The 16,376-nt window shown below is 35.0% G+C and overlaps 2 protein-coding genes across 6 annotated transcripts in view; one reads left to right on the top strand and one right to left on the bottom strand.

The window, feature by feature from the left end:
• The first annotated feature begins 1,143 nt into the window (after positions 1-1,143).
• Positions 1,144-5,955, top strand: LOC109860547 (RING finger and CHY zinc finger domain-containing protein 1). 3 transcript variants are annotated; one of them, XM_020439707.1, is made up of 6 exons: positions 1,144-1,234; positions 1,327-1,673; positions 2,010-2,327; positions 2,410-2,688; positions 2,799-2,889; positions 2,969-5,955. In XM_020439707.1, the coding sequence occupies exons 2-6, from the start codon at positions 1,530-1,532 to the stop codon at positions 3,028-3,030; spliced, it is 894 nt and encodes a 297-aa protein (XP_020295296.1). In that variant the 5' UTR covers positions 1,144-1,234; positions 1,327-1,529; the 3' UTR covers positions 3,031-5,955. The 3 variants fall into 3 exon arrangements, with proteins under 3 accessions (XP_020295296.1, XP_020295298.1, XP_020295297.1); XM_020439709.1 differs by having other exon boundaries at positions 1,164-1,234; positions 1,501-1,673; XM_020439708.1 differs by having other exon boundaries at positions 1,178-1,673.
• Positions 5,956-7,403: 1,448 nt separating this feature from the next.
• Positions 7,404-16,376, bottom strand: part of LOC109860540 (myb protein) — a 33,257-nt gene continuing 24,284 nt past the window's right edge. For 2 of the 3 annotated variants that reach the window (XM_020439693.1, XM_020439690.1), the window contains exons 2-10: positions 15,835-16,015; positions 15,030-15,194; positions 12,744-13,059; positions 12,283-12,580; positions 11,782-12,185; positions 11,367-11,686; positions 11,189-11,278; positions 8,659-8,784; positions 7,404-7,903 (exon numbers count right to left, since the gene is read on the bottom strand). In XM_020439693.1, the coding sequence (XP_020295282.1) occupies positions 7,769-7,903; positions 8,659-8,784; positions 11,189-11,278; positions 11,367-11,686; positions 11,782-12,185; positions 12,283-12,580; positions 12,744-13,059; positions 15,030-15,194; positions 15,835-16,015 (2,035 nt within the window). In that variant the 3' untranslated portion in view covers positions 7,404-7,768. The remainder of the gene's footprint in view (positions 7,904-8,658; positions 8,785-11,188; positions 11,279-11,366; positions 11,687-11,781; positions 12,186-12,282; positions 12,581-12,743; positions 13,060-15,029; positions 15,195-15,834; positions 16,016-16,376) is intronic. The other variant, XM_020439692.1, reaches the window with a different exon arrangement.

Here is a 16,376-nt window from a genome sequence, read left to right as displayed (position 1 = left end):
AACTTCTGACTGATATTAGGTTTGGAGCACTTTTGCTGAACAGTCTTTTCCGTATAGGGAAAGATAAACTGTGAAGGCGAGTGGTCATGTCCAGTGTAGGGATATTTGTCTTGTGCATGGTAAGAGAAAGGGGAAGGAGTAAAAACAGGAGTGGTAAAAGCAAGAGATTGGTAAAGCTTAAAGGGATATTTGCGCGCGTGTTTTTTTTTTTTTTTTTTTTTTAGAAATATATTGCCAGAGGACTCTTGTCCTATTAGACTTGCAATTCTTTTAACGAAATCAAGTGTTTTCTTTAAGGCTTAGTCACAGAGTATTCCAATATCAATATCAGGGAGGAGTATGTATAGGGTACTACCTCCGTAGTCAACCTTCGAAGTCAAAATGTCTCAAGTTTCTCTTTGTATGAAGATATAGAATTAAGGGCCTTCTACAATGAGATATTAGTAATAAATCAGGGCGATGTCCCATTGAGCGGAAATATATAGCGGAACGGTATGTGCGGAACCAGCTCGACCAATCATAGCCATTCCGTTTTCTTTCCTTCGCTTTTTCTGTGGTTACGATTGGTCGAGCTGGTTCCGCACATTCCGTTCCGCTATAGATTTCCGCTCAATGGGACATCGCCCTCAGAAGTCAGAAGCAAGAAATTGACCAATCACATTTAAATTACAAAAGAATAATCTATTGTGATTAGTCAATTTCTTGCTTCTGACTTCTGATTTATCTAATATCTTAAGCCTGTTCTACATTGATCGCAAGCGCAAACGCAAGGAACAAGTCTGGTAGAATTGACTAATCGTATTGATCAAATCAGCCAATCGACCAGCGTGATTGATCAATTCTACGAGATCTACACCTTGCGTTTGCGCTTGCGATCAATGTAGAACGGGCTTTATTGTAGAATTGCCCTTTGGCGCAATAGCGCCCATGGTTACGTTCCAAAATCCTACCTTGGTTACTAAAATGCTATATTTTACGTCACGTGTACTATATAGTTTTTGGTAATCAAGGTAGGATTTTGGAACGTAACCCATGAATAACGCTGATAAACTCCTCAAACGCAGCCTAAGGAAACGTGGGGACATTTGTTGTGTACAGTCACGGTTAGAAACCCTGGTGACTACTTTGTGTGGGGAAATATCGCAAAATTTGCGACTTGCGAACAGTCATTTGCAATGCGTATAGTCGCGATCGGTGACGATCGCAAATACTTTCTTGACGCGAACTTTATGAGGTAAATTGAATTTCTTTCTTCTGTAATTTCTTTAATATTTCTCTTAAGTAAACTCCAAGTAAACTCGCGGAACCAATTTCGATGTAATTAAGGTATTCATTGAACGAGTGACTTTCAACGCATAGAAGAAAATCGTGTTCGAAGACACTAGTCTATTTCACGACGACGACGACGACGACGACGACAAGGACGACGACAACGACAACGACAACGACAACGACAACGACAACGTATAGTTTTAAAAACTTGAGATGCATTGTCAACAGTATTAATCGGCAAAATCAGATTCGATGTAATGATGCCTGCAAAAGTCTGCAAAAGCTTGCAAAAGGACGACGACGAGTGTCCGCTTGTCGATCCAAATGATGAAGAAGAATCGCTTACTCCTCAGGAAGATAATTACGGCTGCGAACATTATAAGCGAAAATCCAAGTTTGTGGTAAGTTTAAAGATAGAAGTCTTCTGTGTAAGCTTAGGATCTTTGACAAGTAATTTAATTTATTTATTGTTGCTGACCTCATGTGCAATAAAATGTATAGAAATATATCACATTTATTGTGATATATATATATTTGTTAATTAAAATTTTAGAATCACAAACAATAAAGACGTAATATATATAATATAATTAGGACATTATATACACAACATAATTAAGAATGTAAATACTTGTCTATTAGATAAGAAAAGGAAAATGCTGTGCTTTGTTCATTGATTGAATAATTTTCTCAATAATAACATTTAATGTTTTTGTTTTTTTTTATTTTTACTGTAGACTCCCTGCTGCAACAAAGTATACACATGCCGATTTTGTCATGATGAACAGGAGACACATACAGTTAATAGAAAAGAAATCACAGAACTGATATGCGTTTGCTGTGATACTCGTCAACCTGTTCAGGCCACTTGTCAAAACTGCCATTGCCAATTCGGTAAATACACATGTTTAGAATGCAATCTTTTCGATGACGAGGACAAAAATCAATATCACTGCGATGGCTGTGGGATATGTCGAGTTGGTGGTCGTGACAGATTTTTTCACTGTGCCAAATGCAACATGTGTTTGCCAGTTCAACTAAAAAATGGACATAAGGTAAGAATATATAACATTATAAAACACATAAAAAACTAACTTACTCACTATATAAAATATTGAATAAATGTTTATTTTACAGTGTATAGAAAATGTCTCACATTCCAATTGCCCTGTGTGCCTCGAAGATATCCACACGAGTCGCATACCTTGTCACATACCTGATTGCGGACATTTGCTTCATCGCACGTGTTTCGAAGAATTGTTACATTCCGGACATTATGCATGCCCGACGTGTCAAGTGTCGCTGCTGGACATGACAGATTTGTGGAAATACTTGGATGCAGAAGTGTCGTTAACGCCAATGCCTGAGGAATACAAGGACTTCAAGGCCGAAATCTTGTGTAAAGACTGTCATAAGGTCAGAATTTATTTCTTTTCATATGTATGTTTAACATATTTCACATGAACATTGCTACATGTGAAAAAATAAAAATTGGAAGAAACGTCCAAGAATATTTCTTATTTCAGGAATCTACGGTAAAGTTTCACATTGTCGGATTGAAATGCTTAAAGTGCGGTAGCTACAACACTTGTAGAATAAAAGGCTCTCCTCTGCCAGGTGCGATAATCGGTCGTTGATTTGATTTCCTTGGTCTAACTTTTCAAGATTTTTAATAAATTTCCAATAACTTGTACAGATGCGGATCCTTTATACGAAAGAGCTGGGAGTAGTAGGACAGGAGAAGACGAACAGTCGTAAAATCGGACTTTGGGAGTATTATCTGAAAGTGTCTATCAATTGTGTAAGAAGTGCAGCCTATTAGCGGTGATATGAGAGAGTATTTTAGAATATCTTTATGATCTTGTAGCAAATTACATTTCTGTTGTCTTTATCGTACTTTTCGATCGAACATTATTTAATCGATTGTGCAAGTACGTGAACATTAACCAGCTTTGTCGTTCAAACGAAGCTTAATTCATAAATAATTGTCTTAGTATAATACTTTGTGACACACAGTAATGTAACTTCGATGTGTAGGTCATTTCATTAGCGCGAAAGAGATATTTGTAGTTTTATAACAGAAATTTGTTTTGTTCTGTTTGTGTCAAATCATGATTAAAGACAACGGTTGATGAAATGATCGGCACGAGAATATCTCGTGGATATTCAATTTTGCGTGCGATATGTTTACGCTGAAACATTTTGATCTATAAGACGTATAAAAAGAGAGGCATGCTTTCCTACTTACAATACGTTGATTTTATCAAAACGAAAGAAAATTAGCGATATGAAATATATTATATGTTTTTCTTTCGTTTTGTTGAAACTTGCTAGACCAATTATTTCAAAATATTTCTATGACGTAATTAAAACCCTCACTTTTTCTGTGACATGTCGCTATCCAATTTGCATAATATATATATATATACAGTCGAACCTCCCAAAACATATGCAAATCCACTCTCAAAACGTATAATTTTCCCCATCATCGCTTTTTCCACCACTAAGTATGATTGCAACCAAAACTGCGCTAGCGCGAAATGAATTTTATATCAAGTAAGTCTTTTTGCGCATGCGTGAGGTAAAGAGTGAGGGAATAGGGAAAATTATACGTTTTGGAAAGCTCGTCGGTCCCGACTATATACGTTTTGGGAGGTTCGACTGTAGCTCGGTCATTGTTACTGTTGTTATTTTAGTTTTAATAATTCCGACATTGTTATCTCTATACTTATCATATTCCAAATTTGTTTATATTTTGATTTTACAATTTAATAGAGGCTAATTCTATGATTTCCGCCGTCAAACTTTTTAACATGTGGAATTATTGTTGAGTTTTGTTAAATATATTTTTTGATAAAATTTTAGATATATTAGATATAGATATTTGTTTGTTTAACAAAGAAAGGTTACTCGCGCGTATACTTTTATTATCTTGTTACATTTCTTTGAATTTTCTCAGCGGCTTTATTAAACTCACCGTCATTTGTGCCTCAAATTTGTCTTCCGGCAAAAACAAGAACTCGGACGTCAAAAGTTGCTCAAATTCTTGTATATCCTATATACGTATAATTTATGTATACAATTTTTTCGGATTTTTTTCTGCGGTTAAATGAGATTTATTGGCACATTTATTTGTAGTTTATTAATTATTGCGCCTAAAACAAATTAAAAACCGGTAAATTAAGTTTGATAATTGTTTCGGAAAGACAAGAGAGAATAACACGAAGTATCACAAACCTTTTATATGGTGTGTTTAGACATATAGCACAGTGTCATCTGATCTTGAGCAAACTTATATATACTCACATACACAATCAATGTTTTAAAATCAATGTTTGCATTTTATGATATTCAATATTTGATATTTGATGCTTTTGCGATGTGTTAATAAGAATTCCTGAAGATGGTTTTTGGATTTGGACCGTGTTAGTGGATTTCAAGACCTGATACAATGTAAAGTGAACTGAAATGTCCGCGAAACGTCGGTGTAAAATATGATATTAACGCAGTTCAAATTAAAAAAAAAAAAAACCATCTTCAAGATATTCAATATTGTTGAGAAAAACACGATCTTTTCATAAATGCCAAAATTATGTTATTGGCAATGAAAAGCAATCACACACATTTATATATAAAATCTCTGTGTCGTATTTCAAGATGCATACTTATGATGCACTTTAAATAATTAAAAATTTAATTTGCATTTTTCACATAAACAGCCTCTCAATATAGAAACGTAAGTTAATTGTAACTTACTTTTTCTGAACGTTTCCACTTCATTTTCATGAAAAACAACTCATTTTCTGGATAAGTTTTGGAATTAATAAAAATTACCTTTGACAGCAATTTGAAGAGATAAAAATTCCAGTAATTCTTATTTTAAAAACTGTTAAACGTTTTCAAAATGCGCAGTGCGCAAAATCAGTTTTTTTTTTTTTAATCTTTCTAAATGGGTACGTCTCTTTAAATTGTTTGAAAAATTTAACCATGTCTGTGGTTGTTTCGGAAAAAAATCTCGCTTAGTTATGGATATTTCTAGTTGAGAATAAATATGTAATTTTTCGCGCTTGCGTAATGTTTCCTCGTAGGTGTGCAAACACCACTACATAGGAGCACAAATTCTCACGTGAATGACACATATTGATTCAACAATGTATAAACATAGCGAATAATGCGAAAAAATTTATAATTTTCATGAATGGTACAGTATCGCGTGTGTTGTTACACGTATATCAGTGATTTCTTGTGCAATACGAACTCTTTATTTTTTCCCAATAGGCAATTTTTCTAGCAATTAATAGATATAGTCAACTATATCAATACATAAAATCTAATATATAAAATATATATATAATCTAATATACATAAAATGTTTTAGAGCGATGCTATCTATACAAATGTTAGATAGGTATTCATTAATCGCGATTGTCAGTCGAAAAAGTTTGCTATCTTCTATCGCATTTAGTGCGGAATATTTTTTAGTTACCGAAAATATAGTAGCAGCTGCCACCAATTGTATTTTATAATAAACGACTAGCTAAAAAAACATCTCCAGCGGATTTCTTTTAGAATTCGGATTTAAAAAGTTGAGATTGCGAGTGATGATTTTAGATGTAATATTGTTTTAGATTTATTATGAAAAAAAAAAAAAAAAAAAACTAGATCATATGTCGTCACTCCCTACGTATAATTACATAAGTGTCACATATGGGATTTTCAGTTTATTGCATAGTGACACTCAGAAAGTCATGTTCTTTGTGGTCACCAAGTATTAAAAAAAAAATATTCATAAGTAAGGTAAAAATTTAAAACCGAAAGATCCCATAACTAGGGAAACTATATGAAGCTTCAAACTTTTAAACTGCTCTCCTCTAAAATTTGCGTTTTGGAGTTACGGGATTATACGTAGGGAGTGACGATGTTATCTGGCGACTTTATCATTCCCCATCATGGCACTCCAATTAAAAATCAGACAAATTGTATCGATTTTTTTTAGTGAATAATTGTATTTTTAATAAATTGTTAGATCAAACGGTGTCTTTTTCCAACACGTTTTAGTTTCTTTACATATTTTTACATATATTAGTTAAATAAAAATAAACGTAGAAACTGAACGATATACGTAAATTCCGTGTTGTGTGATTTGTCATCACGATTTTATTATTCACTTGTAAATTAAATACCAGTTATACAAAGGAGCTTTGTACATAACTCGCAATATAATGCTTCTGTTTTATATTATATGTATAATATGCTACCGTATTGTAATCAAATAAACCAACTATAAATTTTAAGTTTTTCTCATGCGAAGAGAGGATGAAACGAGAAACGGATACTTGCTTATGAATATGCACACGTGTGTGCGTGGTGTAACCAAATATCATGATGAGATATTGAAGAAGCGGTATAGAATTTTATTCCATACAAGAATGATCTCGATATTTTTATCTGTTATAAATCTCTCAAAAAATTACTGAATAATAAATTACTAAGCAATATACGTAGCAAGCCATTGTTTGTAGACATGCGTTGCGGACATTCCCGTTCTTTCTCAAACAATAATATCGCTTTTGCGAAACAGAATTTGAATAAGCGCGAGAATGAAATCAGTAAACAATGTGTATCTCAGTCTTTATCACCCAGTATACGAATGAGAAAAACTCATTTTCGCGTATCTTTAATATCCCGGTGAAAACGGTGCGAGAAACTGTCTTTATAAATATATATATATATACACATATATGCGCAGCGCGCGACAATAAATTCAGAAGTTTTTGCAAAGCTTCTGACTCGTTGCCACGGGCTATACATATAAAATATATATAATAAAAAAAATATGTATAAACGTAAATTGTAACAACCTCAAGCGTGTAACCCCTGAGGAATGGAAATTCGGTTGCATTGTGGTTTTCGTGTTTTGTCATGTATAACGAATTCAATAAATTGCACTCGATGCGCCCAGAACTTAAACCAGCGATATTTACAACGATATGTAATTTTGAAACATACGACCAAAAACTTCCTTTAATCCTGCAGTGCACAGCTGTTTTTTTTTTTTTTTTTTTTTTTTTTTTTAGAAAAGATACTAATCTATTTGTTTTTTATATACATTTTTTATATTATATTTCTCTATTATATTCTTTATACATCATTTTATTAGTAACAAAAAAAAAACAATCTTCAGTAATTTATCCCAAAAAAATTCGAGATATTTACATCATTAATTTTTCGTTATTATGTGAAGAGAATTCATGCGCTGCAGAATTAATCTTAGTACCGCGCATCGAGATCAATCGATCGAATTTGGCGAAGTTAATTCGCCTCGAGTTTCGTATAAACGCGTCAAAAATTCCAATAAGCGGCCGCGCATTCCTTAAACGGAAGCGTTCTCTCCATTTTCACCTACGACTAGTTTTAGCAATATGCTTTTTTTTTTTTTTTTGTACCACAAAGTGCGACCGAGCGCAAGTTTGTTTTCTATTCTCTTTTGTCTGTTTCAGAAATTCAGAGACCGCGGACGCAACGGCAGGAACCCGTGATTGTTCAGAAAACGTCGGGCGGCGCGAGTCATTTCGAGCTGATCACGCGTGCGACCACACGCCACCGTTGTCCATTGCGCTTCTAATTTTAACTGCAAACAGAAAGAATTTTTTTAAACAGATTTTTCGGCGCTCATTTTGCAGCTGTCTTAAATTATAACAAGAACAAGAGAACATGCACGCTTAAAATTCTTTACAACTTGGGCTGTGTCCAGTTAAGCAAGAGGGAACGAACAAATGCAGGAAATACAGGAATTGAAATGCAGGAATAGCATGAATTGAAAGAAGTCGAGAAAGTGCAGACAACTGTCTGCTACTGCGCATGCTCCGCAACAAATAGGGGAGACACCTTCTCATTTTTTTCTTTTGCACTTTCTCGACTTCTTTCAATTCCTGCTATTTCTGCATTACAATTCCTGTATTCGTTCCTCTTGCTTAACTGGACACAGCCTTGCGTTAAAATAAAATAAGTTTTTCGTGCGAACAATATCGAGAAAAAAATACCCTTACGAAAAAGAATTACTGCCGATTACATATAAATAAAGTCAGTAATATAAATATTACTGACAATCACATAAGAATATTATTAGGTATTACAGAAATCACTGAGAATATTACTGGCAATTACACAGAATGCCAGTAATTTTTTCGTATCACTGTCGCAATATATTACTGCCAGTAGTTCTTTTTCGTAAGGGTATCTCTTGGAATTAAATAAGATTTAAATGTATTTTTTTTTCGTCACTTTATTTTTTTTTACTACTAATTATCTAATATACAGTAGCTGTATGATATATATAAAAACGATATGCGCGCGAAAGATTAATCAGATCAAAAGAAACCTTACCTTAGCGCGTTTTACCGGCCTGAGAGGTAGAGGGCTGATGATACAGGGACTGTCTAACGGAGCGTCGAACGTGATCGCCCTCTTGGCATTAGGCTTCCGTTGTACGAACATAAAGTCGTGAGGAGTCTGGAAAGGATAGACACACTAGCTACAGCCGGCAAACAAAAGAAATAATTCTTAGAAAATAGAAAATAGAGATTTTACTTTGTACGAAAAAAAAAAAAAAAAAGAATTATGTTCGAGGGAATTACGTAAAAGTGGAGAAAAGCAATCAGTTATAAAACGAAATAAACGCAATGCAGAATTGTTCGAAACTTTGGTAGATTTACAACACTTTCATCCGAACGACACACTTGCGTTCCCACTTGCGTGTATCAACAATGACGCCAAGAAGAAGGAAAAACAATGAGAGAAAGAGAGGGGGGAAAAGAGAGAAAAAGAGGGGTCGGGACAAAAAAGAAATACTATCCACAATTTGTGTGGAATGACTAGGCCTTTACATTTTAGATACGCGCCGTTTCCGACCGGGTACTCCGCATAAATATCTTTGGATTGTTGATTTGAGGAAAGGTTGTGAGGATACTTTGGTACGCTAGACCAGGCCTGTATAAGGAAGATGGTTTGCAGTTAGTGTATATGCGATTAACATGCGATACAATTCAACGTATATTGTTACAAAAAAAAAAACAAAAATATAATATATTAACATATATGCAAGATGTCAACGACAATTGATGTAACATCTCTCGTAGTACAGGTAAAAAGATTAAGACTGAGTCGAAAAGTCCTACCCTATTTTTGCGAGATTCGCAACAGTTACCGAGAGATCTTATTAACAAAGATTCGCGAACAAGCGAGCATCGGGCTCTGTCTTACGCGCGTAAGACAGACAAGCATGCTTATTCGCGGATTCTTGTTAATTAAGATCTCGGTAACTGTTAAGAATTTCGCAGAATGATATAGGTCTTTTCGACTCAGCTTCAATCCTTCTATTTGCCTGCGAGAGATGTTACACCAATTGTTGGACACCCTGTATATTTATACATATTAATATTTATACATATTAGTATTTATGTTAATATGAGGCACACATATAAATAATATATAAATATGCGATGCTGTATAAATATTAATATAAATATAAATTAAAAAAAAAGAAAAAAAAAACATGCTTTCGTGCAGGCCTACATTTATAAATTTACTCTAAAGAAATTATATAAGAATGTTAATATAATTTAACCCTTTTACTGTAGCATTGCTTTTATTTTATACATAATTGTTGTCTTGTTGTTTTGCGAGAAACTAGCTTCATTATTGAGCAATGCTAATTAATAAGTTGATTTTGCATGCAAAATCTATGTACAAGCGCTCTCTCTCTCTCTCTCTCTCTCTCTCTCTCTCTCTCTCTCTCTCTCTCTCTCTCTCTCTTCTGTGTATGTGTGTGTAATATATACACACAAGATGAATAAATCTTATATGAATGTTGCAAAAATCAATTTGTGTGAGTCAACTAAGAATATATATTTGTGTGTGTGTGTGTACATTCATACACAGCAAAAGGGTTAAAATGGCGAAATAGGCTCAAAATTGTTTTGTGAATACGCGATTAATGGCATCCGTACAATCTACAAACAACGCTAAGTAACGCGATAATCATTGATTCGTTAATATTACAATGCAAGCTTATTCTTGACAGAATTAATAAGAGCGAAGCAAACAAAAACGAAACAATTTCGGTTATGCACCGATTAATATGTACACTAAATCATAATAATTTATTTTTCTCAAAGAAAGAGAAATGATCGAATTATATAAAATCGAAAGATAAATAATATATAAAGTATATATACGTAAAAATATATATATATATNTGTNNNATANANATATATATATNTNTANAAAANATATATATATATATATATATATATATATAAAATAAGTGAAGTACTTTTCTTCTCTACGATCCAAATCGAGCAACATAAAATTCTCATTAAACAACGTTCTCTTTCTTTCGCATTTCATAAAACGTAAATTATTAAAGATAAATAGTTTTTTTTTTTTTCGCAAATAATACAATTAATACTAATTAATGTACATATAAATAATTAACAGAACCAGAAACATATCACTGGGAATAAATTAATATAAATAATGTGTCGAGCGAATAATTAATATATGTTAATTGTTATATGCCATATCTAAAAGTAACAAGAACGATAATCTTTGGATTGGATGATATTAGAGACAACAGAAAGAGGGGATTCATGAACAGCCATGAAGAGATATAATTTACGAAATTATCGATATTTTTTCGCCTTGAATCAAACTAAACAAAAGAAATTAGAATACGAAGCAGCAATATGCATGAACAATGAGACAAAGAATACATGAGGCAAGAACTTAGAAAAATAGAAGCACAAAGACAGCTTTGAGAAGAAAGTTAGAAGGCCGGCTAGCGTGTCTAAGGACGATTGGTACGGGAATAATACCAGGATTGCTGGCTTTGGTTTTGTTTGTGACTTTGTTCTACCTTAGCGGGACTGGTTCCTGCCGTTAAAAAATTATCGTCTAGAGCCATAGTTGCTGGTGAGAATAGAGCAGAAGTGTCCAAACTTTTACTCTGTAAAAACAAATGTTTCATTACATTGTTCGTAAAAAAAACTTATTCGAACAATACATTAGTTAGTTGAATCTATATCGATCTGTACCGGCGTCTCTACAAGAAAACTTATATCGGAGTTGTCCTGACTTGACTGAGCCCAAGACTGACAGAGAGCTTTACGCGCTCGCTTTCCTCCGGGCGCGCTATTCTCTTTGCCTCTTCTTCGTACGGTGCCGTAACCAGAATCCTGGAAGATCGTATTCGAGCTTGTACCGGCAAGACTTTCACGATCGGTCTCTTGCTTGATTATCTCGTTCAACGCGTCCAAACGACTAGGCGTTGCGGGTAATTGAGCGGCGCCACTCCGCCGCTCAAACTCAGCAAGAGCGTTTTTAAAGGGCGTTGGCGTTCTTGGCGAATTACCGTCTGCAAGCAGTAGTTTGATCTTAAAGCAAATTCTTTCAAAGAGAATTTTCTGTAATATACGGGAGATAATCTTTCGTTGAAATCTTCACACGTACCGTGTTGATTTCGTCGAAACCCGGTAGGTTGCGGAGTCGTGAGCGGACCCGGACTACTTGCTTTGGGAGTACTCGCATGCACCCAGGACGTTTCCGGACTCAAATTATTGAAAAACTGCGACGGGCTGAACGGAAGTTGCTTAATGGGAGTTGAGGGAGTGATATTTTCCGTTTGCGAGTGCTGACCGATTATGAGGTAATCCGAATGATTCCCGCTATCGTTGGAGATGTTTGTCCTGTGCAAATACATGGTTTTACGTCTTCGTAATATAGGAGGCGGGCTGCTCTTTTCCTTCTCCAACTGATCCTCGGACATTTCCTCTAAATCGGGCATCGGCATCAATTTGATTTCCGAGCTTTTCGAACCGACAGTTTCGTTCTGCATTTGCTGCAGATTGTAATATCTTGCGTGTAATAAAAATATAAAAGTTAGAAATTTGTTTTGCTAAAAACAAAAAAATAATAATTACGTAATAATTCATTTTAGAAACGATTATGTACTTAGGAAACGAAATTGTCTCGGTTTTCGTTCGAGACAATCCTCTTTTTGACGGAGATTGCACACGTTTTTCACCGCCATGAGTACGCTGCTTATTTATCTGAGCGTTCTGATAATTTGTTGAAGTCTGCTGATGTTCCCAAGCTCTGACCCAATCAACCTGATTTATGTCGAAGGTTTGCGAGGTGCTGACCTCCGTCGAGCTAGTCAAGGCGGGTTTCGGCTGACTCTGACTGTCTTCCAGAAGAAGAGAAGCACTTTCCGCGTTTCTCTTCTTACCTCTACCTGCAAATTTTGTTACTTCAAGTTCCATCAAATTTGTTCAAATATTCCTAGTGAAAACACAATTACGTAGAATTTATATACATAGGATTTGTGAGGAGATTATGTCGTATTTTTTTTTTTTTTTTTATGACATATACTGTTATTTATATAACGCTGTATATAACGCGGAAACGCTTACCTTTGACCACAACTCTTCCTTCCTCACCTTCGTACTTCCTTCTCATCGTGCTATTCCAATGATTTTTTATTGCATTGTCAGTCCTGCCCGGTAAAAGTTTAGCAATTTTTGCCCATTGATTGCCAACCCTACGATGAGCCTCGACGATTATTTTATCTTCCGCCTCTGTCCACGCGGTCTTCTTTATTTCTGGATTCAAGTGATTGTGCCATCGCTCTCGGCACTGTTTACCGATACGACCCTTAAGATGTCGCGCGATTAAAGTCCATTTTTTCGGGCCGTATCTCTCCACAAGTTCAACCACTTTTTCATCTTCCTGTAACGTTCGTGAAAATAAAAACATTATTATATTTCTTAATAACAAATTTCGTAATAACGATACTTTGGAAATCAACAGTAACCGAAACATGTATTGTTCTTAATTAGATCAAACTAATTCTCCATCTCATTATGGGTTATTTTTTTTTTTTTTTTGCATTTTTTAATGATATTCAAGTATAATGTGTATTCTTTTGATGTGCTCTTTTGATGTGACTCGGTCAATAATTCAGCTTTATTGAAAAATATACAATCCGATATGTACTTAGTGTCGAAACGCGCGTCTTTTAACATATCATATTTATCCAATTTTCTACACATGTTTGTAATGAAACAAATTAATCTTTCTCTTATGCATTTCGAATAAGTCTTACAATATAAAAAGTATAATGGCCATTTGAAGCAAAAACACTGATGATAATGTGTGTATGACAGAAACGTTACTTTATTCAAGCAGGTAACATAATGTAGAACGTTTTCGACCTTAGATTAGGTCTTTATCAATATATGTGTGAATATGAAGTTCTTGAATTGAAAACTTTAACAAGTCACATGATTACAAAATACAATTATCAAAGTAACTGTTACTTTGATAATTGACATGTCGTCACTCCCTACGTATAATTACCATAAGTGTCACATATGGGATTTTCAGTTTATTGCATAGTGACACTCAGAAAGTCATGTTCTTTGTGGTCACCAAATATTAAAAAAAAATATTCATAAATAAGGTACAAATTTGAAACCGAAAGATCCCTAACTATAGGGAAACATATGAAGCTTTATACTACTTTAAACTGCTCTCCTCTAAAATTTGCGTTTTGGAGTTACGGGATTATACGTAGGGAGTGACGAATGTAATCATGTGACTTTTTAAAGTTTTCAATTCAAGAATTTCATATTCATATATTGACAAAGGCCTAATCTAAGGTCGAAAACGTTCTACATTATGTCGTCACTCCCTACGTATAATTACATAAGTGTCACATATGGGATTTTCAGTTTATTGCATAGTGACACTCAGAAAGTCATGTTCTTTGTGGTCACCAAGTATTAAAAAAAAATATTCATAAGTAAGGTAAAAATTTAAAACCGAAAGATCCCTTAACTAGGGAAACTATATGAAGCTTCAAACTTTTAAATTGCTCTCCTCTAAAATTTGCGTTTTGGAGTTACGGGATTATACGTAGGGAGTGACGATGTTACCTGCTTGAATAAAGTAACGTTTCTATCATACACACATTATCGTCAGTGTTTTTGCTTCAAATGGCCATTGTACTTTTTGTTTTTTAAAAAATTTTTGAAGCTTGCTACACTCCTCTTCTATCTTACAATATAAATAATTTTTATTGCAAGAAGGGTCATATTTTCAGACGGTATAGAAAAGGCGCAAGGAAGCAAGGAGAAAAACACCAACGAGAAACGCCATAATAGCACGTATGCGCACTCGATTTGCGGAGCCGCGTTACTTGCCCTTGGCTGTTGCCAAGTGCATTGGCACGGCGACGCAGAATCACCATGGTTCCCCGAGCTTTTTCTTATTGCATACTCCACTAGAGAGAGAGAGCGGCGGCGGCAAACGCCGAGATCCTTAGTGTGTGCACGCGGTTCGCCGTGTAGGCGGTACGCGCAGTGCTGTACGACGATAATACACCACCCAGCGGAATTCGGATATCAAATCTCTTACAATTTGTGATCATTCTGCTACTCTATTTACCGATAGAAACATTTGATCGTCGCGATAAAGACAAATGTTGAACTTCGAAATATAAAAAAACACGCTTAATTTCTTTATTTTTCTTCCACTGTGTGTGTGTGTGTGTGATTGTAATTATGCGCAATTGTATGCCGCATAAAACTATAAAATATACAAACGTACGACGCGTGTTAAGTACAGAATTATTGGAAATTTTAACAAAAATAAAAAAAAAAAAGAAACTCTTTGCCGGTGCGCGGTGTTTTACCCACCTCCTTTGTCCATGGGCCTTTGACTAACTCCGGGTTCACGACCTTCGCCCATCTCTGCTGGCACTGAACATCGCTTCGATCTGGAAAATGACTGGCTATAACATCCCATCGTGGACCGGTACCGAGCTGCTCCGCGGTGCTTACTAATTGCTTCAACAAAGCGTCCTGTAAGAAGGTAGAAGAGCAATGAGATCGCTTTAGATTGCGATATTACGTATATTAAATGCACGGAGATAAAGAACGGAAACGCGACATGTACTATATTACTATGTACGGATCGCGATCCGATCTTCGTGAGCGCTTTCTCACGTGAAGCCGCGCGGTGCACCCTATGAGGGTTTAACCGAGGCATCTGCCTCCCGAGGCGGCTTGGCTCTGACGCAACTCGTTGCAGAAAATACGAGGGGTGGACATTTTTTTAGGGATCCGCGCTTTCATTGTTCCCCCCTCAACTTAGTACGTAGAACGGATATATATATATATATATATGTGTGTGTGTGTGTATACATATATATACATATATAGTAACTACACAACTTATACGCATCCCTGTCCGAGTATAATAGTGAAACTACCGGAACCGATTTGAATTCAAAATCTTTCGCTAGGAAATTCTTGAAGGCATAAACAATTTACATAAAAAATAGAAGTTTATAGGAAATTAAAAATTAAATTTGCGAGAAGGAATTTAATAAAAATAAAATCTACACGATGTTAAGAAAATATTATTCTTTATCGCGCGAATGCCATGAAGAACGACACTTTATCGCATAAGTACGATTTAATTATTTTAACACAGTCTTACTTCTTCTTTGGTCCATCTTCCTTTGTTTATGTGTTTTCCTTGATTAGACGCGGTAGAGGGTATTTGATCTTGCACTTGATTTTGCGCTCGATTTTGCACTTGACTTTGTTCTTTATTGCATCGGCTAAAATATTCGCTATCGGATTCTCCACCGCTACTAGAATCGTAACACGATTGAGACCTGGAACACATGGAAGTAAACACATAATGACGTTAATATATCTAACGAGAAGAAAAGATTTTTTTTTCGGTGCCTCGGTAGCCGAATCGGGAAGGCTCCTGCACGGAATGCGGGAGGTTCGACTTCTGGCTGAGGTCTTTTTTGCAATGAAGTTTTTAATAAAAGGTTGTAAGTAGCTCAGTAAAATAAATAAATAAGAAAGTAAAATCAATGAGCCTTGAGTCCAGGGTGGTGGGTGATGGAATAAAAACAATGATTTACATGTGCACCGAAAAAATTATATTCTTGTAAGTAGAAGATTTTATACTTAAAAAATCTTCTTCAAGATTTTAGATGATATTCTTCTGAAATTAAGAATATA

This window comes from Pseudomyrmex gracilis, unplaced genomic scaffold, assembly GCF_002006095.1.
Source record: "Pseudomyrmex gracilis isolate BER0280 unplaced genomic scaffold, ASM200609v1 scaffold_407, whole genome shotgun sequence".
NCBI classification, from domain to species: Eukaryota; Metazoa; Arthropoda; class Insecta; order Hymenoptera; family Formicidae; genus Pseudomyrmex; species Pseudomyrmex gracilis.
Note: the sequence above shows the minus strand (reverse complement) of the source record. Positions and strands in the feature narration are given on the sequence as shown.